Below are 26,821 nucleotides of genomic sequence, written 5' to 3'. Positions count from 1 at the left end.
TAGTAGCTTTGTGAACTGCAGTTTATCTCATCTGTCTAGGTCTGTAGCATTATCTGTAAATTGGGGATTATAGTACCTATTTTTACAGTGTGGTCGTAATAAGGATTAACTGATGTATACATTGCCTTGTTTTAACCTTAATGTAACCCTCCCTCTTTTTTTTTTTTTTTAAATAAGCAACTTACCGGGTAAATATATATCCATCTGTTTCAGAATTGATTGGTTCATTGTTAGATTAATTCTCATTTTTTCCCTGAGGTTCTGGCCACTGCATTTGACCCAACATTGGGAGGTAGAAAATTTGATGAAGTGTTAGTAAATCACTTCTGTGAAGAATTTGGGAAGAAATACAAGCTAGACATTAAGTCCAAAATCCGTGCATTATTACGACTCTCTCAGGAGTGTGAGAAACTCAAGAAATTGATGAGTGCAAATGCTTCAGATCTCCCTTTGAGCATTGAATGTTTTATGAATGATGTTGATGTATCTGGAACTATGAATAGGTAAGTATATTACTATTTTGATGTTAAAATGTTCAGTGAGTTTTCTCTACATATGTTAACCTTAAATTGACTAATTGTTATTAAAATTATCATGGGGGTTATATGATAATTTTGGTTCTGTTTTAAAAATTAGAAACCATTCAGGACCCTGCTTTCTATGAAAAGTTGGGTCTGGTTATTCTAATAATGTAGACTAATGTATTTGTTCTGATTAATTGGATATTCCAACATGTTGGTAGTTCTTTACATATGCATTTGTCATACATGAAATTTCCATAAAATCAGGTCAAAGGGCTATAATGCAGAATTAAATTGAAAAGAATTTACCCAGTGATTAAGAAATTGTTCTTTTTTTTTTTTTGAGAGAGTTTTTGCTCTTTTGCCCAGGCTGGAGTGAAGCAGCACGACTTCGGCTCACTAACTTCTGCCCCCGGGTTCAAGCGATTCTCCTGCCTCAGCCTCCCGAGTAGTTGGGGTTATAGGTGCCTGCCACCACGCCCAGCTACTTTTTGTATTTTTAGTAGGGATGGAGTTTTGCCATGGTGGCCAGGCTGGTCTCAAACTCCTGACCTCAGGTGATCCACCCGCCTCAGCCTCCCAAAATGCGAGGATTACCTGTGTGAGCCTCTGCGCCCAGCCTGAAATTTTTCTTTTTGAAAGATTGGGTTCACTTGAGGGTGACAGCTCTTTTTGTATAGTGCTGCAAGAATTCTGGGTAATTGACATTTCGGGGTTATCCTCAGAAACACCCAGAGTGTTACTGTTGCCTGGTTCGGTTGCTTGGATGATGGGAGTAAGATGTTCTTTTGACTGTGAACTCTACTGGTAGAATTTAGGCAAGACTGGTGGTGTATTTGGAGACGTGTGCCTGAGCTATCTGTAAAAAAATTGAAATGGTGTTTATTGTTGCCTTGTATCCAAATTTTTAGTCACCTCTCCCCCTACTTGCAAGAGATGGCTTTCGTTTTTGTTAAGCAGCAGTCTTGTGTGTGTGTATGTGTGTTCCATGAAGTCTGAAGGTAAGCCAATATGTTTCAGAAATTGTTAGTGAAATGTTACACGTTTGTAAGAGCTAAGTAGATACTTATTAAGTAGTTCAAATTTTTTAAAAACTGAATTTGCCTGTGTGCTGTTTTTTAAAAATAGTTGTGACCGGGCACAGTGGCTCACACCTGTAATCCCAGCACTTTGGGAGGCAGAGGCGGGTGGATCACAAGGTCAGGAGATTGAGACCATCCTGGCTAACACGGTGAAACCCCGTCTCTACTAAAAATACAAAACATTAGCTGGGTGTGGTGGCGGGCGCCTGTAGTCCCAACTGCTGGGGAGGCAGAGGCAGAATGGTGTGAACCCGGGAGGTGTAGCTTGCAGTGAGCTGAGATCGCACCACTGCACTCCAGCCTGGGTAACAGAGCGAGACTCTGTCTCAAAAAAAATAAAAATAAAAATAGTTGTACTGTGGTGGGGCGTGGTGGCTCACTCCTGTAATCCCAGCACTTTGGGAGGCAGGTGGATCACTTGAGGTCAGGAGTTTGAGACCAGCCTAGCCAACATGGTGAAACTCTGTCTTTACTAAAAATACAAAAACTAGCTAGGTGTGATGGCGGGCGCCTGTAATCCCAGCTACTTGGGAGGCTGAGGCAGGAGAATCGCTTGAACTTGGGAGACAGAGGTTGCAGTGAGCTGAGATCGTGCCATTGTACTCTAGTTTGGGCAACAAAGTGAGACGCTGTCTTCAAAAAAAAAAAAAAAAAACCCAAAAAGTTCTACTGTATCTACATCATCAGAATACATAGCTCTTATATGTTCTACATTATAATCTTCATTTAGTGTGATTGTTGTTGCTTTTTTGAGACAGGATCTTACTCTGTCACCTAGGCTGGAGTGTAGTGGTGTGATCTTGGCTCACTGCACCCTCTGTTTCCTGGGCTCAAATGATCCTCGTGCCTCAGCCTCCTGAGTAGCTGGGACGACAGGCACATGCCACCACGCCTGGCTAATTTTTGTATTTTTTGTAGAGACAGGGTTTCACCATGTCGCCCAGGCTGGTCTTGAACTCCTGGACTCAAGTGATCTGCCTGCCTCAGCCTCCCAAAGTGCTGGGGTTACAGGTGTGAGATAACCGTGCCTTTTAGTCTTTGATATTCACCTTTGTTTAAATTGATGAAACTGGATTTTTTGACAGCATATTTCTTTTAATTAATGGTTTCTTCACTTAAAAAAAACTTGAGGTGAAATTCACGTACCATAAAATTAAGTATTTTAAAGTAAACAATTCACTGGAATTTAGTACATTTACAGGGTTGTGCAATGGCCACCTCTGTGTAATGGAAAAACATTTTCGTCACCCCAGAATAAAACTTCATACCCAGTAGGTGATTATTTCTTGTTTTCCCTTACCTCTGGTCCCTGGTGATCAACAGCCTATTTTCTGTTTCTGTAGATTTATATATTCTGTATTTTTCATATAAGCGGAGTCATGTAATATGTGTTTGACTTCTTTTGTTCTAACTTCTCAGTGTAATGTTTTTGAGGTTCATCCACATTCTGTATCAGTACTTAATTTTTTTTTTTTTTTTGGGCAGATGTTATTTTCTTGTATGGATAATACTGCAGTTTATTCATCCATTCGTTTGCTGATGAACATTTGGGTTTCTACTTTTTAGCTATTGTGAATAGTGCTGTGGACATTTTTGAACAAGTACGTGTTTTCGGGTCTTTTGCATATATACCTAGGAGTGGAATTGCTGGCTTATACAGCAGTTCTATGTTTAACTTTTTGAGGAATCTCCAAACTGTATTTCTCAGTGATTACCCCACCAGTGCTGTACTGGGTTTCAGTTTCTCCACATCTTTGTCAGCACTTATTTTCAATTTTTTGGATTATTTTAGTAGATTACTAGTAGCTTTGTGTTAATTCATTGTTTTGATGTTGGAAGTGCATTCTCCTGCAGATTCCTAAGGGATAGCACATGTGAATAGTGTTCCTTAAGTTCTTGCATGTTGATGACAATTTGCCATGTTTATACTTAAAAGTCACTGTAGTTGGATAGAACCTTCTTAGCTTTTCTTATCTTGTTGAGTGTCTTAAATGCAGAAACAATCTATTTTTTTTTTTCTTTTTTTTTTGAGACAGAGTCTTGCACTATCACCCAGGCTGGAGTGCAGTGGCACGATCTCGGCTCACTGCAAGCTCTGCCTCCTGGGTTCATGCCGTTCTCCTGCCTCAGCTTCCCAAGTAGCTGGGACTACAGGCGCCTGCCACCATGCCCGGCTAATTTTTTGTATTTTTAGTGAGATGGAGTTTCACCGTGTTAGCCAGCATGGTCTCGATCTCCTGACCTTGTGATCCGCCCGCCTCGGCCTCCCAAAATGTTGGAATTACAGGTGTGAGCCACCGCGTTCAGCCAGTAACAATCTATTTTCTTTTGGTGTATAACATTGCTGTCAAAGTGTGACAGCATAGTTTTTAGATATTTGTCACTTGTTCTTTTTGCTTAGATGCCCAAATGTTTTTGATTTTTTTTTTTTTTTCTTGAAAGTCCTTTTGGGTGTGGTGGCACACACCTGTAATCCTAGCACTTTGGGACGTTGAGGCAGGCGGATGGCTTGAGCTCAGGAGTTCGAGGCCATCTTGGGCAACATGGCAAAACCTCATCTCTACTAAAAATACAAAAAAGTAGCCTGATGTGGTGGCATTCGCTTGTAGTCCTGGCTACTTGGGAGGCAGAGGTGGGAGGATGACCTGAGCTCAGTAAGTCGAGGCTGCAGCGAACCATGATCATACCACATTGCACTCCAGCCAGGATAATGAGAGTGAGACCCTGTCTCAAAAAGAAAAAAAAAAGAAAGCTCAATAATTTTACTACAGTATGTTTTGATGTTGATTATTTTGCATCAGTTTTTTTCCAGGTACATAGTGTGCCTTTTTGTTATATAGTTTGACATTACAAATCTAAGTTTAATTAAATTTTCTTAAGTTTTCTTGAATTATATTATCTGTTGTAGTGTTGTGGTTTTCTTTTTTGGGAATTCCTACATAATTATGTTGGATCTTCCTTGCCTGTCTTATTAGGTTTTTCTGATTCTGATTTGTTCTTTCATTTCCTGTATCACTTTTATTGAGATATAATTCACATTCCATAAAACCTTACTATTTTAAAGTGTACAATTCCAGGGTTGTGCAACTGTGACCACTGTTTAATTCTAGAATGTTTTTATCATCCCAAAAAGAAACCTTGTACCCATTAGCATTTACTCTCCATTTCCCTCCGTACCCTAGGCAATTACCAGTATGTTTCCTGTCTCTATAGATTTGCCTGTTCTTTTTTTTTTTTGGAGACAGAGTCTCAGTAGGTCACCCAGGCTGGAGTGTAGCCTCCTGGGTTCAAATGATTCTTATGCTTCAGCCTCCTGAGTAGCTGGAATTACAAGTGTTCGCCACCACACCCAGCTAATTTTTGTATTTTTAGTAGAGATGGGGTTTCGTCATGTTGGCCAGGCTGGTCTCGAACTCCTGACCTCAAGTCATCCACCCGCCTCTGCCTCTCAAAGTGCAGAGTTTATAAGTGTGAGTTCCTCTTTTGTTTTTGTGAAATGTTTTAAAAATGTGGCTTAACTTTCTGAGATGTTTTCCCTCCCTCTTATCTTCTTGTATGTTTACTGTGTTGTCCTGCTTAGTTTGGATTTTTTAATCAGTAGTTTTTCTTCAGTGTAGTTCTTTTTTCTTTGAAGGTAACTTTAGGTTGGACTCAGTTTGCTCTGGTCCCTGAATACCTCGTTTTAGGGCCTTTTATACTTGTTTTGAAACATGCCAACCCCTGCTGATTTCAGCTTCTGTTTCAGTTTGGCCCTCTGAGTTAGGTTATTCTGGAGTTTTCAGGCCAATTATATACCCTTTTGTTTCCTTCTGTTTATTTTGCACAGAGCTGGTACTAAGCAGGAATTGTAACTGTGGGTGGTTTGTCTCTGCCTATATGTATTTTGAGGTTTGTGGGCATATGTCGTTACCTAATTTTGTTGTAGGATTGTTTAATCCCAGGAGATGGAGGCTGTAGTGAGCCATGATTATGCCACTGCACTCCAACCTGGGCGACAGAGGGAAACCCTCTCAAAAACAAAACCAAAAAAATCCGCATCAAATTATCACATTATTCAGCAATTGTATTTCTAGATACATATTCAAGAGAAATGGAAACACATGTCCACAGAAAAACTCATATGTGAATGTTCATCGCACTGCTCATAATAGCCAAAAAGTGGAAACAACCCAAATGTTCATCAACTGATGAAGTGGGTAAAGAAAACATGCTCTGTCCATACAATGGGATGTTTTTGGCAATTGAAAAAAATGTAATACAAATACATACTAAAACATGGATGAACATTGAAAAGTTCGTGCTAATGAAAGAAGTCACAAAAGGCCACATTTTGTATGATTCCATTTATATGAAATGCCCAGAATTGGCAAATCTATAGACAGAAAGTAGATTTAGTGGTTACCTAGGGCTATGGGAGTTGAGGAAAGTAACAGTTAAGGGGGATGAAAATGTTCTTTTTTAGACTGAAAATGTTTCAAAATTGATTGTGGCAATGCTTGCACAACTTTGTATATATGAAGTCACTGAATTGTATACTTTAAGAATATTTTTGTACCAAAACCTCATGCCCAAAAGTCAATAATTACATCTTTATTTTTATCTTTTTGATTTTATTTATTTCTTTTTGAGGCAAGTTCTCACTTTGTCATGCAATGTGGAGTGCAGTGGTACCATCTTAGCTCACTGCAGCCTCAATCTCTCAGGTTCTAGAGATCCTCCCACCTCAGCCCCGCAAGTAGATGGGAGTATAGGTGTTCACCGACATGCCTGGCTAATTTTTGTGTTTTTTGTAGAGGCAGGATTTTGCCATATTGCTCAGGCTGGTCTCAAATTCCTGAGCGTAGCCACCCTTCACCTGATTACAGGTGTGAGCCACCTCACCCAGATGGGAATTACATACTTCAAATGGGTAATTCTATAGCATGTAAATTGTATTGCAATTAAACTTTTTAAAAAGAAACTATCAAAAAACCTCTACCGTCCAGGCGCGGTGGCTCACGCCTGTAATCCCAGCACTTTGGTATACCGAGGTGGGTGGATCACCTGAGGTCAGGAGTTTGAGACCAGCCTGGCCAACATGGTGAAACCCCATCTCTTCTAAAAATACAAAAATTAGCTGGGTGTGGTGGTGGGCACCTGTAATCCCAGCTACTCGGGAGGCTGAGGCAGGAGAATTGCTTGAATCCAGGAGGCGGAGGCTGCAATGAGCCGAGATCATGCCATTGCGCTCCAGCCCGGGTGACAGAGCAAGACTCTGTTTCTAAAAAAAAAACAAAAAAAAAAAAAAAAAACTAAAACCAAAACAACCCCCCAAAACACAAAAATTACCCGAGCTTGGTGGTGTGCACCTGTAGTCCCAGCTACTCGGGAACCTGAGGTGGGAGAATCGCTTGAACCTGGGAGGCGGAGGTAGCAGTGAGCTGAGGTTGTGCCACTGCACTCCAGCCTGGGTGACAGAGTGAGACTCCGTCTCAAAAAAACAAAACGAAACAACAACAACAACAAAAACCTCTACTGCTGTTGCTATCTTCTTACAGTCTTTTCCTTTGCTTTTCACAATTTTGATTTCAGATATTTTCAGACATGAAACAAAGTTGGAAGAATTTTACAGTGACTGTCCTTATGTCACCACTTAGGTTCTACTGCTAACATTTACTGTACTTGTTTTATTATATATTTGTTCATGTATCCTATAAAGCCATCAATTTTTAATTATTATTATTATTTTTTGAGATGGAGTTTTGTTGTTGTTGCCCAGGCTGGAGTGCAATGGTACGGTTTCAGCTCACTGCAACCTCCGCCTCCCGGGTTCAAGCGATTCTCCTGCCTCAGCTTCCCAAGTAGCTGGGATTACAGGCATGCACCACCACGCCCAGCTAATTTTGCATTTTTTGTAGAGATGGGGTTTCATGTTGGTCAGGCTGGTCTCGAACTCCCAGCCTCAGGTGATCCGCCCACCTCAGCCTCCCGAAGTGCTGGGATTACAGGTGTGAGCCACTGCGTGGCCTGGCCTCAATTTTGTTTTTAACATATCTCAAAGTAAATTGCATCTGTGTACTTCTTCCAGAAACTTAAATTGTGTACATTATAAATGTAGACTTCTCCTCAAATACTAAAGTTTGCATATTGACCAGAATTCGTTGTTTTTGGATATATTTTTATATAATGACACACTCAAGTTTTAAGTGCTTATATGCTGAGTTTCAGCATACACATATCTTTGTAACTAATGCCTTTATTATGAAATAGACCATTATGTTGGAATGTTTCCTCAGGCTTCCGTAACCACTGATGTGCTTTTTGTATTTTTCAGTCTGTAGATTAAGTTTGCCAATTCTGTAACTTCTTGTAAGTGGCATCATGTAGTATGTAGTTTTTTGTGTGAGGCATTTTTTTAGTCAGCATAAAATTGAGATTCATTTGTTTGTTCCACGTGCCATTTGTTCTTCTGTATTGCTAACTACTATGCCATTGTAGCTTTGTTGTTATTGATGGACAGTGACTCTTCAGCTTTTTTTTCTATTAGAAGTAAAACAGTTTAAACTTCTAACATGTAAGAGCTCTGGTTGCTACACATCTCACCAATATTGATGTTAGCAGTCCTTAAGTTTTGCATGCTCTGGTGGGTGTATTCTATACTTTACCATTCTTCTTTTTTTTTGAGACGGAGTTTCACTCTTTTTGCCAAGACTGGAGTGCAATGTCGTGATCTTGGCTCACTGCAACCTCTGCCTTCCAGGTTCAAGGGATTCTCCTGCCTCAGTCTCCCAAGTACCTGGGATTATAGGCATGCGCCACCGACGGGGTTTCTCCATGTTGGTCAGGCTGGTCTCAAACTCCCAACCTGAGGTGATCTACCTGCCTTGGCCTCCCAAAGGGCTGAGATTACAGGCGTGAGCCACCACGCCCAGCCTACTATTTTTTGTTGAGATGTAATTTAATAAAGTCACCTCCTTTTCCCCCTTTTTTGGAGAAAGGATCCTTGTTGCCCAGGCTGGAGTGCCATGGCTTGATCATGGCTCACCGTAGCGCCATGGCTTGATCATGGCTCACTGTAGCCTGGTCTGGGTGATCCTCCTGCCTCAGCTTCCTGGATAGCTGACACTACAGGTGTGCGCCACCATGCCCGGCTAATTTCTTGTATGTTTTATAGAGATGGGGTTTTGCTGTGTTGTCCAGGCTGGTCTTGTACTCCTGGTTGAGCTCAAGCCTTAGCTTCCTGATGTGTTGGGACTACAGGCGTGAGCCACTGCACCCAACTAGAAGTCACCTTTTTAACATGTGTAATTCAGTGATTTAAAAAAAAAGAATTTTTTTTGTGTGTGTGTGTTTTCATAGAGCTCAGCGGCCATCATCACAACTAAATTTTAGAACATTTTCATTACATCTTAAACCCTAAGTGAGTGAGCAATCAGGCTGTGAAAAGACATGGAGGAACCTTAAATGCATATTGCCAAGTAAAAGAAGCCAATTTGAAAAATCTGCATATACTATTGGATTCCAACTATATGACATTTTGGAAAAGGCAAAACTATGCAGACGACCGGGTGCGATGGCTCATGCCCGTAATCCCAGCACTTTGGGAGGCCGAGGCGGGTGAATCACTTGAGGTCAGGGGTTCAAGACCACCCTCACCAATATGGTGAAATCCCATTTCTACTTAAAAAAAAAAAAAAAAAAATTAGCCGGGTGTGGTGGTGCATGCCTGAAATCCCAGCTACTGAGGGGGCTGAGGCAGGAGAATTGCTTGAACCCGAGAGCTGGAGGTTGCAGTGAGCTGGGATTGCACCACTGCACTCCATCCTGGGCAACAAGATTGAAACTCCATCTGAAAAAAACCCCAACCCCCACTCACCAAAAAAAAAAAAAAAAAAGACTAGGCAGACAATAAAACAGTTAGTTACCTGGAGTTTGTAGCAGGGAGGGATGAATAGTTGGAGCACAGGGGAGTTTTAGGGCAGTGAAATTGTTCTGTATGTTACTGAAGTGGTGAATACTTACACATTGTTAAAACTCACAAAACACTAATAGAAACTATCATATTTATCACCATTGACTCATTAATTGTAACAAATGTATCTTAATAATGCAAGATGTTAATAGAGGAACTGGGCTGGGGCTGAGGAGGAGATATATGGAGATTCTTGTCATGTTCGTTTCTCTGTAAACCTAAAACACCTAAAAATGTATATTAATATAAAAGAAAGAGACATGGTTGTGCATGCCTGTAGACCCAGCTACTTGGGAGGCTAAGGTGGGAAAATCACCTGAGCCTGGGAGCTCACTGAGGTTGCAGTGAGAGTGAGCCAAGATCGTGCCACTGCACTCCAGTCTGGGCAATAGAGTGAGACCCTGTCTCAAAAAAAAAAAAAAAAAAAAAAAGGAAAGAAAAACCCTGTACTCTTTAGCTGTCCTTCCCATCTCTTCTTCTTCCCTTTAGTCATTGGTAGCCACTCGTCTCCTTTCTCTGGATATACCAATTCTGAATATTTCACATACATTTGTGTTCCTGTTTGACGACTTTAACCCAGCATAGTGTTTTCATGTGTTGTAATATGTAGCAGTTCCTCTTATTGTATTCATTCATTTGTATTGCTGCATACAGTTGATAGGCATCTGGGTTGTTTTGGCTGCTTGTGAACATTGATATACCAGTTTGGTGTGTGAACATGTGTTTTCTGTTCTTTTGGCTGTATACCTAGAATGGAATTGCTGAATCGTATGCTAACTCTCTAACATCTTGAGGAACTGCCAAACACTTTTCCCAAGTGGCTGCACCATTTTCATTTTCTATTACCTGAGAATGTATGAGGGATCCAGTGTCTCCACATTTTGCCAGCACTTGTTAACTGTTTTTTGTTATAGCCATCTATTCCACATACAAGTGGAATGTGATTTAATATACTGTGTTTTTTTTTGTTTTTGTTTTATGTTTTTTAATAGAGGCAAATTTCTGGAGATGTGCAATGATCTCTTAGCTAGAGTGGAGCCACCACTTCGTAGTGTTTTGGAACAAACCAGTAAGTATTTTTGTGATTGAATTTGTTTGCGTATCTCAGACTCTTTGGAAATTGTTATTTATTATCTTAGCTTTGCAAGCAGTGATACAAATTTTTATTGTGTGAACTAATTCAATAGTATATATTAAGCTTTTTAAAAATCTGTATCTTCCCCCTGCCCAAAGTAATCTTTTGAAACGTCTAGGGAAATCTAATAAAAGTTTCTCCAAGACACTGAATTCAGACTCAAAGTTAGATATAAGCCTCACAATTATTTAATGGTGGTAAAAATTGTCTTTTGCGATGCTGATACGGTAGTCTTGTAAGCTTTTCTGTCAGTGAATTCTTCCCTAGCTGGATGAGAGCTGCAGCAAAGGGATAACCACATACTTATTTAATGCTTTAATTTTGTGTCAGGGTAAAAGGTGACTAATTTAGGAGTATATACTAATTTTCCTAAAATCTTTGACAAACAATTTACCTGCACTTCACTGTTGCGTTGATTGCTATTTCAGAGTGTTGAGATATACTGTCAGCTTGGCACAGGCCTTCCTTTTTAATTAGTGATGATGGCAGATAGGCTTATTTCCACATTGGGAAAGGCCATTTCTTTAAATAGCCCTTCTCAAGAAATTATCAATGGTTGTTAGATAAGATGTGACAAGGAAATCAGGTGTTATTAAGAAATATTTTATGAGCAACAGCAGATCATTGATACACACCTTCTTTCTTTCTGATACGAAGAAACTCTACCCGTATTTTATTTTTTATTTTATTTTATTTTTATTTTTTGAGATGGGAGTCTTGCTCTGTCATCCAGGCTGGAGTGCAGTGGTGCAATCTCAGCTCACTGCAACCTCTGCCTCCTGGGTTGAGGCAATTTTCCTGCCCTCAGCCTGCTGAGTAGCTGGGATTACAGGCGTGCGCCACCACGTCTGGCTTATTTTTGTATTTTTAGTGGAGATGGGGTTTTACCACGTTGGCCAGGCTGGTTTTGAACTCCTGACCTCAGGTGATCTGCCGGCTTCGGCCTCCTAAAGTACTGGGATTACAAGCATGAGCCACCATGCCTGGCCTCTATGTGTGTTTTAATGTGGACTATGTTTATGCGTTGGATTAGAACACTGGAGTAGCTGGATGTGATTCTCCTTTTTTTTTCCTTTAATGTCAAGTCAGAGTAACTCAGTGCTTTGAGGCCCTCTTATTTTCCTGACGGCTAACATATTTGTTTGGTCTGTTGATGTTTTAACACTTCTTTGTGTGATATTGTGTGAGAAATTCAGTACCTGTACACTGCATTACATTTGAGTATTCCTGGCCCTCACTTCCTAAATCCCACTAGCTACCCTTCCCCCATTATTTTAAGAATTAAAACACCTACTTGTTTCCAGATGCCACATGCCTCTGTGAGTGTGGGCATGAGTATATGTGTGTTGTGGAGGTGGGTGAGGGAGTGGAGGAGTTTTGTTATACATCTGAGTTGTTTCATCGTGGTAAGATGTTACTGTTCTTTCGTTTAATTAAAAAAATCTGTCTAATTCTTTAAAAATAGAGTTAAAGAAAGAAGATATTTATGCAGTGGAGATAGTTGGTGGTGCTACACGAATCCCTGCGGTAAAAGAGAAGATCAGCAAATTTTTTGGTAAAGAACTTAGTACAACATTAAATGCTGATGAAGCTGTCACTCGAGGCTGTGCATTGCAGGTGAATATTCTTTCTTTTATAGGTAACCGTTTATAAATCATGGTAACAAGATGGCAGTGGTTTATGTATCTAATAACCTGGGGTTAGCTCAGGGTGATTTCAAGGTGTTGAGATTCCAAAACCTTTATTTTAAAATAGAGGTGATGTTCCTAAAAGTAATTGTACTCTATAGCACATAAGATGAATTAATTGACTAGAAACATAGGTAACTCTGAGCCTGAAGTATGACTAGAATTTGGCCTGTTACCTATGTCTGTATGAAATAGTGTACATCAATTAAATAAGGGTTGGGGTTAATAGAAAAATAAGGAATAGTAAGGAATAGCTAGATTATATAGGGGATTGACATGATAGAAGTTTGTGAAACTGTTCAGACACCATTAAATTACTAATGTAAATATTTTTAAAAGACCATTGATTTCTGAAGTCATTTGTAGGTTTAGTGATATTATTCAGTTTATAATGTCTGTACTTGTTAAATGGAATTCTTGAAAATTATTCTAGTGCGCCATCTTATCGCCTGCTTTCAAAGTCAGAGAATTTTCTATCACTGATGTAGTACCATATCCAATATCTCTGAGATGGAATTCTCCAGCTGAAGAAGGGTCAAGGTATCATGTTTATTAATCATTTATATACCTAAAGTTGACTATTAGATCTGAGTAATATGTTGCTCTTCATTTCAGTTTACATAAATCCGTAACATTTTATCATAGTGCATGAAGGAAAGTGATCATTTATTTTAGTCAGAATAAATTTGTGTCCATATTTAGTTTATCACACTTGATTCTGCTGAAATCCTTGGTGCCTTTTATGTGCAGATTGACGTATTTCCTTTTTTTACTGACTTTATATATAAAGATTCTTGGGAACTCTTATAATCTGGAAATAATGCCATTTGAAAAGAGAGAGAAACTAACACTATACAATAATTACAAACCTAGAACACATGGGTAAAAGTGTTAGGAATATCCTGAATTTGTGTTTTTGTCTTTTTCCTCCATTCAGTGACTGTGAAGTCTTTTCCAAAAATCATGCTGCTCCTTTCTCTAAAGTCCTTACATTTTATAGAAAGGAACCTTTCACTCTTGAGGCCTACTACAGCTCTCCTCAGGATTTGCCTTATCCAGATCCTGCTATAGGTAAGAGTTGGGAATTTAAAGAAAAAAAAGGCACAGTGGCTCACAGCTGTAATCCCAACACTTTGGAAGGCTAAGGTGGGAGGATCACTTGAGCCGAGGAGTTCGAGATCACGTAGTGGGCAATGTAGTGGGACCCTGTCTCCATTTGGGGGGGAAAAAAAAAAAGTTATCTACTTGGAGAGTTGGCGTAGTAGAAAGAACAAGTACGGTATTCTGAAATTTAGAGGCTTTAGATTACAAAAGAAAACCTCTTCCAGTCTCGTTAACAGGTTTAGAACCAGCCAAATGGCTATTATTTAATTGGATCTCCCATCGTATTGGCAGTTTTTCTTGGTTAACGCACATTGTAGTTACAACTTGTGTATAAGGTGGGGCTGTATACTGTAAGGAATTAACGGAATTCAATTTGGACCCTAACATACAGTTATAAGATGTATACAGAAAATCGCCAGGCATGGTGGCTCATGCCTATAATCCCAGTGCTTTGGGAGGCCTAGGTTGGCAGATCACAAGGTCAGAAGATCGAGAGCATCCTGGCTAACACGGTGAAACCTGGTGTCTACTAAAAAAATACAAAAAAAAATTAGCCAGGCATGCCGGTGGGTGCCTGTAGTCCCAGCTACTTGGGAGTCTGAGGCAGGAGAATGGTGTGAACCCGGGAGGCAGAGCTTGCAGTGAGCCGAGATCATGCCACTGCACACCACCCTGGGCGACAGAGCGAGACTCCGTCTCAAAAAAAAAAAAAAAAAAAAGATGTATACAGAAAATCATTAGGAGATGGTGATACAATATCAAAGCATCCTAGGTTTCAGAACCGTGTTATCTAGAGTATTTATAGACTCTGAGAAACTCTGGAAATAATACTAGTTGAGAAGAGAGAGAGAAACTAGTTATACTATAAAGACCTAGAATATATGGGTAAAGAATTAGGAGTATCTGGCATTTAGAAGCTGTGGAAAGTTAACCTATTCTGTTTTCCCCGTCTGTAAATCTGTAAAACCAGGAATAACAGTGATAATTCATACTTTTCAGAGTTCTGGGAATGAAGAAAATGTAAATAAAACGCTTGTACAGTAACTGGATCTAGAAATGGCAATTTACTGAGAAATGACAAGCAGTGTGGAATCATTTTTTTTTCTGTTTTGTTTTTTCAGTAGAGGATGTGACAAATATGTTTTAGGAATTAATCTGAAAGTACCATTTAAAGATAAATAGAAAGAAATTGGAAGAAAGGAAAGAATTGGGAGATATTTGAATTCTTAATTGGGGCAGGATAATAAGAGACTGAAAGAAGAAAGAAATCTGATGATTTAATAAGATTCTAAGAGGACCCATTTTGCTTATTTTAAGCATCATGTTACTGAGCTATCATTGAAAAGTAGACATAATGTAACAGTGTAGGCATATATTCATGCTTGAATTCATCCTCTTAGGTTATGTGTTCTTTTGTCTCTCGTATGTCCCTAGCTCAGTTTTCAGTTCAGAAAGTCACTCCTCAGTCTGATGGCTCCAGTTCAAAAGTGAAAGTCAAAGTTCGAGTAAATGTCCATGGCATTTTCAGTGTGTCCAGTGCATCCTTAGTGGAGGTTCACAAATCTGAGGAAAATGAGGAGCCAATGGAAACAGATCAGAATGCAAAGGAGGAAGAGGTAATCTAGACATTGTATACCATTTGTGATGGCCCAGAGGTGACTTGGCTAGAAATTATAGCAAGTAGACTTGGTAGCAAGGGAGGAGCGTTGTGACAGAGCTGCTGAGTGAGAGTGGATTTATATGTTTGCCCTTTCCCCAATATAAGTGGACCAGCAGTAGATTTTTATGCAGAATTTGTATAGAAATGGAACACAGTTGATTTCTCCTTTCAGATCTTATACTTCTCAACTTGAGTTATTCTTGATTCTGGTTATTGAATGCTCTGAGTCTCAGTTAATTATTTTCAAAAGTAGAATAGATTGTACACTCATTTGTTGGAATTATGCACTGGGCGTTGTCTTTATTGTGCATCAGAATCAAAGCTTTATAAAACTACAAATTCCCTATGATTCTAGCACTTTGGGAGCCTGAGGCAGGAAGACTGCTTGAGCCCAGAAGTTTGAGGCCAGCCTGGGCAACAAAGTGAGACTCTTATCTCTACTAAAAATAAAATTTAACCAGGTGTGCTGGCACACACCTATGGTCCCACCTACATGGGAGGCTGAGGCAGGAGGATTGTGTGAGCCTAGGAGGTCGAGGCTGCAGTGAGTCCTGTTTACACCACTGCACTCCAGCCTGGGTGACAGAGTGTGACCCTGCCTCTGGGAAAACAAAACTACAAATGCTGGGGTTTCATTCCCACAGATTTTACTGGAGTTGGTCTGGGCTGAGACCCAGGTAGCAGTAGTTTTAAAAGCCTCTCAGGTCATTCTAATATGTTGCAGGCATTGAGAAGCCACTGGTTCAGGCTCTCCACAAACCTCTTCTTTCATCACTGTTCTTAGGCTTTGCAGTTTTAACGTGTTCACCTCCCTGAGCGCATGCAGTGGATGAAGAGAGGCTGACTTAGGAACTATTTGAAAAAGTTGGAACTTTTGAGAGAAAATACCTTTGAGGAAGCCTGGAGAAGCTTATGCTCTCTTCAGGTTATATTTTGTAGATTGTATTAAATGATGCCACATGGTGAACTGTGAGTACTTAATGATGTACAAAGCAGTTCCACAGTCATTCTTCTTTATGTAAGGGTAAAGCAGGGCAAGTGTTATCCTCATTGTACAGATGTATTAACTAAGATCCGGAGCGGAAAATTTCTGTGTTATAGGTAATGTGGCCTACCTGGAATTTAAGCATAGGCCTTCTGATTGCTGGTAATTCAGCAGAAATTTCATAACCATGTGACTTTGTCAATGTGTGATGAAGGTTGTTTAGTCTTCCTAATTGCAAGATTTAATTTGACCTGTTTTTCAGAAGATGCAAGTGGACCAAGAGGAACCACATGTTGAAGAACAACAGCAACAGACACCAGCAGAAAATAAGGCAGAGTCTGAAGAAATGGAGGTATGAATTGTATGTTTTTGGTTTTTGTTTTTTTTTTTTAAAGGCAGACTTTCACTCTGTTGCCCAGGCTGGAGTGCAATGACATGATCTCGGCTCGCTGCAACCTCCACCTCCCGGGTTCAAGTAATTCTCCTACCTCAGCCTACTGAGTAGCTGGGATTACAGACGCACACCACCATGGCAGCTAATTTTTTTTTTTGTATTTTTTAGTAGAGATAGGGTTTTACTGTGTTGGCTAGGCAGGTCTTGAACTCCTGACCTCAGGTGATCCACCTGCCTTGTCCTCTCAAAGTGCTGGTATTACAGGTGTGAGCCACCACGCCCGGCTGAGTTGTGTTTTAGAGTATGCACTGCAGGCTTTTTAAAGTACATTGTTTTGACTGAGGGGCAGTGTCTTGAAAGATAGTTATACTTAGAAACTCAATTTATTTGAACAATTTTTTTAGCAAGATTTTGTAGTGATATTTGTAGTGTGCTATTTGCAAGATGGCCTTTAAACTCTTTCCTGGTTTATACATGGGAAGAAAGCACTCAGGAAGCCTAGTTTTACTAGGCTAGTGATTTATTTATGCTGGTTTCTGAATGGCTTATACTAAGTCATTCTACCCATAATTTAATTCATTACCGATAAACAATAATGAAACTGAAAATTTTTTCAAAATTATCAATAATCCATGCCTTTTAATTTTTAATTTTTTTATTTTTTTGAGATGTACTCTAGCTGTGTTGCCCAGGCTAGAGTACAGTGGCGTAATCTCGGCTCACTACAGCCCCCGCTTCCCATGTTCAAGTGATTCTTACGTCTCAGCCTCCCGGGTAGCTGGGACTACAGGGGTCACCATCACGCCTGGATAATTTTTGTATTTTTAGTAGGGACAGCGTTTCTCCATGTTGGCCAGGCTGGTCTCGGACTCCTGACCTCAAGTGATCCTCCCGCTTTGGCACCCTGGGATTACAGGCACGAGCCACTGTGCCCAGCCAAAATAACATCTTTTAATAAAAAGGCATGGGGCCTGGTTAAGTGGCTCACGCTGTAATCCTAGCACTTTGAGAGGCCGAGGTGGGTGGATCACTTGGGGTCAGGAGTTTGAGACCAGCATGGCCAACACGGTGAAACCCCATCTCTACTAATAATACAAAATTTATCCGAGTGGGGTGGTACATGCCTGTAGCCCCAGCCACCCAGAAGGCTGAGGCATAAGAATTGCTTGAACCTGGAAGATGGAGGTTATGTGAGCTTAGATTGTGCCACTGTACTCCAGTCTGGGCGACAGAGCAAGACTGCATCTTAAGTTATTTTAAATCATGGAATAATGGATTTAAATGTATTTTGTGAATAATGTAAATAATGTATTTATTTCAAAAAGAGTAGTAACATTTTTGAATGAATCCTTTACAACCTATTATTTAGTTTTTAGTTGTCATGTTTAAATTTTATCATTGAAAATATCTTTTAAGTTATTTATAAAATTACAGTGTATAATCTTGCCATCTTAGGAGTTTCTAATTTTAAAAAGTTCTGATTTTAAAAAATTTCTAATTTAAATGTGGCATTTAAAAAAGTTGGACAGAACCTTAAAGTGGCTTAAGTCTGTTATATATTTTCATGTCAATTAACAAAATTTAATTGCTTTCCTTTAGCTGTGCAAGTAATATTAAAAAAGAAAATGGAAAGGAAATGGTGCTTACAGATTCTTTAGTTGGGTCAGGCCTTTTTCAAGATGGAAGACCCTTTATGTTGTTGGGTGGGATGGGGGCACCAGTGGCAGAGACAAAGACTTGTTCTCCTATGTGTTTGTGGAAGGTGGGTGAAGAGAAGGGAGAAATGACAGCCCCTTCCCCAATGCCCTTGAGCTGTGGGGGGTTCTAGAGGTATTAGTTATCTAGGCTTCCTTGGGATGGCTCAGAAACTAAAGTGCCTTTTGCATAGTATTGCTTCTAAAGGCAAATGAAATAGAAATGATAGATAAATTTCAGCAGCCGACTTAAGTTAGTTTGATAGGAGGTGGGAAATGACATTAAAATTTTGCTTTATCATAGAACAAATTGAATTCCAGATGAATTCTAAGGTTCAAAGTTGAAAAGGAAAAAGCTTGAAGTGAATATTTTTCTAATCTGTGGATGAGGAAGGGCTTTCAGAGTATGAAAGCAACATAAGTAATCTCAAAGGAAAAGATATGGATATATTTGACAGTCAAAACTTACATATAGACAAATAATACAGTTAGAAAAAACTTAGAAGAGTCGCTGTAGCTCACGCCTGTAATCCAGCACTTCGGGAGGCTGAGGCAGGTGGATCACTTAAGGTCAGGAGTTCGAGACCAGCCTAGCCAACATGGCGAAACCCCATCTCTACTAAAAATACAAAAATTAGCTGGGCGTAGTGGTGGGCGCCTGTAATCTCAGCTATTCAGGAGGCTGAGGCAGGAGAATCTCTCGAACCCGGGAGGCAGAGGTTGCAGTGAGCCGAGATCGTGCTGTTGCACTCCAGCCTGGACTACAGAGCGAGACTCCATCTCAAACAAACAAACAAACTAGAAGAGTCAGTTGTTTGTGGGGAAAAAAAACACTGCAATCCTAAAAGAACAGTGGATAAAATATTACTAGGCAGTTTGAGGAAATAATTAAGTATGGCTTGTAAGTGTCTGAAAAAGGTTAAAAGAAAGTCATAATAACAGTGAGATGATGTTAAATGAATTCTCATTTGTGGATAGGGTGCAGTGAAATGAGTTTTCTCTTTATGAGAATGTAAATAGTTATAGACAGTATAGAAATCAAATTACCAATATGTTACTGATCCGTAAAAATTTCATACCCTCCTCCCCACTAACTTCATTTGCATGTCTATATGTTTAAAAGTAGGAGAAAAATTTTTAATAGTGATTATATATTGATATGGGATTATAGGAGAGAGGTATTTTGTAAAATTTACCATCTTAATTGCTTTTAAATGTACAGTTCAGTAGTGTTAAGTATATAGACATTGTGGTGTAACCAGTCTTCAGAACTTCATCTTGAAAAACCGAAACTCTATACCCATTAAATAACTTTCCATTATTCCCCTCCCCCATCCCCTGACAGCCACTATTCTGATTCCATTTTTATGAATTTGACTGCTCTAGATACCTCATCGTATTGACTTAGTTTTTATTTTCTAGATGTTATGGTAGTCCTAAGTTACTTAGATCATCATCAAAAGAGAACGAAGTAAAAAAAGCAAAAACAGCTTTTCAAACATGACCCATTTTGATGTTTAAGGTAGTCTGTATGTGTGTTTATTCTTAATGATTTCTATTGTTTTAGACCTCTCAAGCTGGATCAAAGGATAAAAAGATGGACCAACCACCCCAAGCCAAGAAGGCAAAAGTGAAGACCAGTACTGTGGACCTGCCAATTGAGAATCAGCTATTATGGCAGATAGACAGAGAGATGCTCAACTTGTACATTGAAAATGAGGTTGTTATTTAAAGTCTATTGGAACAATGAGCTACTAACAAATTAATGTTACTATAGTATTCAGACTCTGCGTTGAGTGACTTAATGCATTTTTGATTGTTTGGACCTCGAGAAAATAATTTAGACTTTTGCATGGTATTTTAAGGGCAAGTTGAAGCAATAGATCCCATGTTATTTCAGTTCTTCTATGGTGGTACTAATATGTCTGTATTGCTAGAAGCTCTGTTGTCAAAATTTTGACATATAATGTCTTTGGTGTAGGGGAGGTATTGTTCATTTTTGAATATGTGGGTATATTTGTTCACTAGAGATTGGGATATTTGAGGTTGGCGGTCATGGAAGTTGATCAGTAGGAGAAATCATATAGCATTGATGGTGGCAGTATTTTGCTTATTCCTTTCTGTTGCCAGTCAGTATGTAAATATAGTAACTCTTATTGAGAGATGCAAGGTTTGGGATTTGTGAGCACATTTATTGAATTAATTTTTGTCTATGAGGTTTCTTTCCAGGTTTCCACTGGATCTTAGAATAGTTTTGTCTTATAGAAATTTCAGCATTTATATTGCATGAATGAATTTGATTTTTGTTGTCTCATAATAAATAATACAGCAGAGGATATCACTTAGTGACATTGAAAACAATAGGTTTTTTCATTTAATAGATGTTTTAAAAACGAGGTTTTTAAAGTTCTCTTTGTCTTAAATTCTTTAATTTTGCTTTTGGGTGTCTATACCTTGATGTTTCTATTGTTCTTTTTTTTAATTCCACCCACAAAACTCTTTTTGATATTCAAAGTCTGTCAAGGATTAGTCTTCCCACTTGCGTTTGTTATGTGACTTGCAGAACTAAAAGGATTTGGGGAAGAAAGCCTCTACTTTTTTTTTTTTTTTGATATGGAGTCTGGCTCTGTGGCCCAGGCTGGAGTGCAGTGGCGTGATCTCTGCTCACTGCAAGCTCCGCCTCCTGGGTTCACGCCATTCTCCTGCCTCAGCCTCCTGTGTAGCTGGGACTACAGGTGCCCACCACCACGCCCGGTTAATTTTTTGTATTTTTAGTAGAGACGGGGTTTCACCATGTTAGCCAGGATGGTCTTGATCTCTTGACCTCGTGATCCGCCTGCCACTGGGATTACAGGCGTGAGCCACTGCATCCGGCTCTACTTTTATAATTATATTGGTATTTAAGAGGAAATGATTTCGGTTGTCCTAATGTCTAATTAATTTATACATAATATTTATTCTCAGGGTAAGATGATCATGCAGGATAAACTGGAGAAGGAGCGGAATGATGCTAAGAATGCAGTGGAGGAATATGTATATGAAATGAGAGACAAGCTTAGTGGTGAATATGAGAAGTTTGTGAGTGAAGATGTAAGTCTGCCGCAATATGCCTAACTACTGTGTGTCTTCTGTGAACATCTTTAAATGGGTTAGAAGGGAAATCTGCAGCTATATGTGTATAATAGAATTATTAAAAAGTTGTTTTGGGGGGGCGCAAAATTTTATATATTTGTCTATTAGCACAGTGTTTTGCAAAGTTTGGTCTTTGTGCATCATGTTCACAAATCACTTTTAACACATTCGAATATTGTTATTTATCTGCTATTTTTCTTTTCTTTCTTTCTTTCTTTTTTTTTTGAGACAGAGTTTTGCTCTTGTTGCCCAGGCTGGAGTGCAATGTCACGATCTCGGCTCACCGCAGCCTCCGCCTCCCAGCTTCAAGCAATTCTCCTGCCTCAGCCTCCTGAGTAGCTGGGATTACAGGCATGCGCCACCACACCTGGCTAATTTTGTATTTTTAGTAGAGATGGGGTTTCTCCATGTTGGTCAGGCTGGTCTCTTAACTCCTGACCTCAGGTGATCCGCCTGCCTTGGCCTCCCAAAGTGTTGGAATTACAGGCGTGAGCCACTGTGCCCGGCCTGTATTTTTCTTTAAATTGTTAAAGCTCACTTTTTCCTGTTTATTGTAAAAAAAAAAAAAAAAAAAAAAATTTCAATAGCTCTTGGGTTCAGGTGGTTTTTGGTTACATAGATGAATTATATAGTGGTGAATTCTGAGATTTTGGTGCACCTGTCATCCATGTCCTGTACGTTGTACCCAAGATGTAGTTTTTTTATCCCACACCCCACTTCTGTCCTCCCGCTTTTGAGTCTCCAAAGTCCATTATATTACTGTGTATGCTCCTGGGTACCCATAGCTTAGCTCCTACTTATAAGTGAAAACATAACAGTATTTGGTTTTCCATTCCCAAGTTACTTCACTTAGAATAATGGCCTCCAGCTCCATCCAGTTGCTGCAAAAGACATTACTTTGCTCCTTTTTATGACTCAGTAGTATTCCGTGGTGTGTATACCATGTTTTCTTTTTTTTTTTTTTTTTTTTTTGAGACAGAGTCTTGCTCTGTTGCCCAGGCTGGAGTGCGGTGACACGATCTTGGCTCACTGCAAGCTCTGCCTCTTGGGTTCATGCTATTCTTCTGCCTCAGCCTCCCGAGTAGCTGGGACTACAGCGTTCACCACTGAGCCCGGCTAATTTTTTTTGTGTGTTTTTTTAGTAGAGATGGGGTTTCATCATGTTAGCCAGGGTGGTCTTGATCTCCTCACCTCGTGATCTGCCTGCCTCGGCCTCCCAGAGTGCTGGGATTACCGGCATGAGCCATTGCGCCCAGCCTACTACTTTTGCTTTATTTACTCATTGGTTGATGGGTACTTAACTCAGTTGTTATTATTTTTTAATTTTTTTGAGATGGAGTTTCGGTCTTGTTGCCCAGGCTGGAGTACAATGGCATGATGTTGGCTCACTGTAACTTCCGCCTCCCTGGTTCAAGCGATTCTCCTGCCTCAGCCTCCCTAGTAGCTGGGACTACAGGCGTGCTCCACCATGCTTAGCTGATTTTTGTATTTTTAGTAGAGACGGGGTTTCACCGTGTTGGCCAGGCTAGTCCTTACCTCAGATGATCCATCTGCCTCAGTCTCCCAAAGTGCTGGGATTACAGGCATGAGCCACTGTTCCCGGCCACACTTGCTTTTAAATGCAGTTTTTAATTCTGAAATTTTTTAACTTATCCAAAGTCCTCCACGGCAGGGAGAATAATATAATAAAACCCCCCATACCTATCAAGTGGACCAACATTTGCCAGCCTTGTTTTCTATGTCTCCCATCTCCTTCCTCCCCCTGTATTTTATCTTATTTTATTTTTTTTGAAATGGAGTATTGCTCTGTCGCCCAGGCTGGAGTGCAAGTGGCCCCATCTTGGTCACTGCAACCTCCGCCCCCTGAGTTCAAGCCGTTCCCCTGCTTCAGCCTTTCTAGTAGCTGGGATTACAGGTGTCCGCCATCATGCCCAGGTAATTTTTTTTGTATTTTTAATGGAGACAGGGTTTCACCATGTTGGCCAGGCTGTTCTCGAACTCCTGACCTCAGGTGATCCACGTGCCTTAGCCTCCCAAAGTGCTGGGATTACAAGTGTGAGCCACCGCGCCTGGCTGCCGTCCGTATTTTAAAGCAAATCCCAGATACATCATTATATTCTATGTCTCTGACTGTATTTGGGATGTAATTTTTGAATGACCTAATTATAATATTTTCTTTATCATTAGGATCGTAACAGTTTTACTTTGAAACTAGAAGATACTGAAAATTGGTTGTATGAGGATGGAGAAGACCAGCCAAAGCAAGTTTATGTCGATAAGTTGGCTGAATTAAAAGTAAGTGACTCTTGAGAGTAGGGGTATCCAGAACCCTTGTTGAAGCTTCCTCTGAGGACCTCAGATTTGGGAGGAATTCTCAAGTAAAGAAGACAGACTGAAAATGATGTTTGATTAACTAAACCCTTTATGACTTAGGCTCATTGTCATTCTCACTTTTAGAACCTTGTAATAACAAAATGATTTTTCTGAAAATTGAGTTTAGGTTTATAATACTTCACTGAATTGGATGTCTAGTGCATTCTTGGTGTCAAGAGATACAAAGACTAGCAAGACTTAGTACCTGCCCTAAAGGCACAGGGAATGCAGTTGGGGCAGGGCTGTTTCTGTTTACGTAGTTTGGATTCTCAGTAAAAGCAAAGCATCTGGTGGGTTTTCTTTTTTTTATAAGACAGAGTCTTCCTCTGTCACCCAGGCTGGAGTGCAGTGGCGCAGTCTCAGCTCACTGCAACCTCTATCTCCTGGATTCAAGGGATTCTTAGGCTTCAGCCTCCAGAGTAGCTGGGATTACAGGCATGTGCCACTATGCCAAGCTAATTTTTGTATTTTTAGTAGAGACAGGGTTTCACCATGTTGGCCAGGCTGTCTCGAACCCCTAGCTTCAAGTGATATGCTTGCCTTGGCTCCCAAAGTGTTGAAATTATAGGTGTGAAGCCACCACGCCTGGCCACAGCATCTGGTTTTGTATTTAAAGCATCTCATCTTTTGACATTAGGATTAAAAATGCAAAGAATTACATAAAATTGAGGCCGTTTGTTTGGAAAAGGTTGCAGATGCACAAGAATGAACTTTTCACATTTCTCTTTAATTTTAGCTCTGGATTACTTTCTTGTGGAACTGGGCCATTTTGAGTCTCACTCTGTCACTCAGGCTGGAGTTCAGTGGTGTGGTCATGGCTCACTGCAGCCTCGACCTCATGCTCAAGCGGTCCTTCTGCCTCAGTCTCCCAAGTAGCTAGGATTACAGCTGTGTGCCATCACGCCTGGCTGTTTTAATTTTTTTGTAGGGAAAGGGTCTCCCTGTGTTGCCCCGACTGGCATGGGAACTCCTGGACTCAAGCAATTCTCCTGCCTTGGTCTCCCAAAGTGCTGGGATTACAGGCATGAGCCATGGAACCTGACCAAGCATTTCTTAATATCGCTGTTGTATTAAGTTTTCAAGTTCCAGTTATTTCATAAATGATTTTTGTGTTTGAATTAGTATCCATATAAGGCTCATAGATTTTATTGATGTTGCTTATAACTGTGTCTATAGTTCTTCTTCCATCATTTCCCCGTGTTGCCCCACCCTTTTCTTATTTATTTTATGAGGAAATTGGATCATTGGTCCTGTAGGATCTTCCTGTAGTTGGATTTTGCTGATTTTCACCTCCATGGTGGTATTTAATATTATTTGTCAAGTTGATGGTTACATTTAGGGGCTCCATCAGATTCAGGTGTTTAAAATTTTAAATTAAAGCATTTTTTATTTTTGGCAAGTATACTTTATATTTAGTACTGTGTATCTATATTAGGCGGCACCTAATTTTTGGTGGTCTCCCTGCTGTGTTTTGAGAATAAGGGCTCAGGTGACAAATTGAAGCGATTCCACATAGAACAGTCTCATTCCCCTCCTGAAGTAGCTTCATACTTCCAAAGACCTGGAGAAATATATTTAACTTCTTATATGTAGCACACGGAGATTAAATGTACTTTATCACCAATCTTAGTGGAATTAGTACTCTGGATCGTCGAACTGCCGTATGAAGACTTTGTGTATTCTTTTGTTAAGAATCTAGGTCAACCTATTAAGATACGGTTCCAGGAATCTGAAGAACGACCAAAATTATTTGAAGAACTAGGGAAACAGATCCAACAGTATATGAAAATAATCAGCTCTTTCAAAAACAAGGTAACTTTTTTTCTTTTTCCTACTCTTATTTTAGTGAAGTTAACTTCTTTTTTTTTTGAGACGGAGTCTTGCTCTGTTGCCCAGGCTGGACTGCAGTGGCACAATCTCGGCTCACTGCAGCCTCCATCTCCTGGGTTTAAGCGGATTCTCCTGCCTCAGCTTCCCAAGTAGCTGGGATTACAGGCATGCGTCATGACGCCCAGCGCATTTTTGTATTTTTAGTAGAGATGGGGTTTTGCCATGTTGGCCAGGCTGGTCTCGAACTCCTGACCTCAAGTGATCCACCTGTCTTGGCCTCCCAAAGTGCTGACTGGTATTATAGGCGTAAGCCACTGCTCCTGGCCTTTAAAGTTAACTTCTGAGGCATTTACATAGCATTTTTTTCTCTTGTTCTCATTAACTTGTTTAATAGCACTTTTTATTTTGTATATTAACGTAATGTGGAATGTTTTATAACATCTTAATAAGAACCATAGGATTTGCTGTATTTCTTTAATAGGTGGAATCTGAAATTGAACAGTGTTGTTCAGTTTCCTTTTCATTAGTGTTTGACTTAACATGCTCTATCCTGGTCTTTCTAAGAACACCTGAGGCCCAGTAATTATGCACACAGTACCTTTATAAGGTAGGGGGTGGTATCAACATATATAGATAAATTCCAACTTATTTAAGCCTCATTTTCCTTAAGCAACATTCAGGGTCACTAAATTGGGAGAACTGTCATTTAGCCAGAAGTCTGACTCCAAAGTTCAGACTTTGGAGTATAAAGTTCCTCCATTATACCCCAGGTTCTTGACATATTGTTAGTGTAAGAAACTTTGAGTGATAAATTGAGCTTTTGTGGTTTTTTTTTTTTTTTGACAAGTTCTCACTTTGTCACCCAGGCTGGGGTGCAGTGGTGAAATCTCGGCTCACTGCAGCCTCAACCTCTCTGGCTCAAGCAGTTCTCTTGCCTCAGCTACTTTCTCAGTAGTTGGGACTGTAGGCATGTACCACCACACCCAACTGGGGTTGTCTTTTTTTTTTTTTTTGAGATGTCATTTCACCATGTTACCCAAGCTGGTCTTGAACTCCTGAGCTCAAATGATCCACCCACTTCGACCTCCCAAAGTGCTACGATTACAGGCATTAGCCATCAGGCCCCGCCTTTTTTTTTTTTTTTTTTTTTTTGGTCTCAGTCTGTTGCCCAGGCTCGAGTGCAGTGGTGTGATCGTAGCTCACTGCATCCTCAGCCTCCTGAGCTCAAGTGACCTTCCTGCCTCAGCCTCCTGAGTAGCTGGGACTACAGGC

General features: G+C 40.0%; 1 protein-coding gene across 2 annotated transcripts in view; it reads left to right on the top strand.

Moving 5' to 3' along the window:
• HSPA4 (heat shock 70kDa protein 4) overlaps nucleotides 1-26,821 on the top strand; it is a 55,536-nt gene that overhangs the window by 25,296 nt on the left and 3,419 nt on the right. Inside the window, exons 7-17 of one of the 2 annotated variants that reach the window (XM_011969240.1) lie at nucleotides 259-503; nucleotides 10,547-10,623; nucleotides 12,155-12,306; nucleotides 12,811-12,917; nucleotides 13,315-13,448; nucleotides 14,916-15,097; nucleotides 16,389-16,478; nucleotides 19,782-19,934; nucleotides 21,179-21,304; nucleotides 23,534-23,641; nucleotides 25,412-25,531. In XM_011969240.1, the coding sequence (XP_011824630.1) occupies nucleotides 259-503; nucleotides 10,547-10,623; nucleotides 12,155-12,306; nucleotides 12,811-12,917; nucleotides 13,315-13,448; nucleotides 14,916-15,097; nucleotides 16,389-16,478; nucleotides 19,782-19,934; nucleotides 21,179-21,304; nucleotides 23,534-23,641; nucleotides 25,412-25,531 (1,494 nt within the window). The remainder of the gene's footprint in view (nucleotides 1-258; nucleotides 504-10,546; nucleotides 10,624-12,154; nucleotides 12,307-12,810; nucleotides 12,918-13,314; nucleotides 13,449-14,915; nucleotides 15,098-16,388; nucleotides 16,479-19,781; nucleotides 19,935-21,178; nucleotides 21,305-23,533; nucleotides 23,642-25,411; nucleotides 25,532-26,821) is intronic. The other variant, XM_011969241.1, reaches the window with a different exon arrangement.

This window comes from Mandrillus leucophaeus, unplaced genomic scaffold, assembly GCF_000951045.1.
Source record: "Mandrillus leucophaeus isolate KB7577 unplaced genomic scaffold, Mleu.le_1.0 Scaffold88, whole genome shotgun sequence".
In the NCBI taxonomy this organism is placed as follows: domain Eukaryota; kingdom Metazoa; phylum Chordata; class Mammalia; order Primates; family Cercopithecidae; genus Mandrillus; species Mandrillus leucophaeus.
This window is presented reverse-complemented; position numbering and strand designations above follow the sequence as displayed.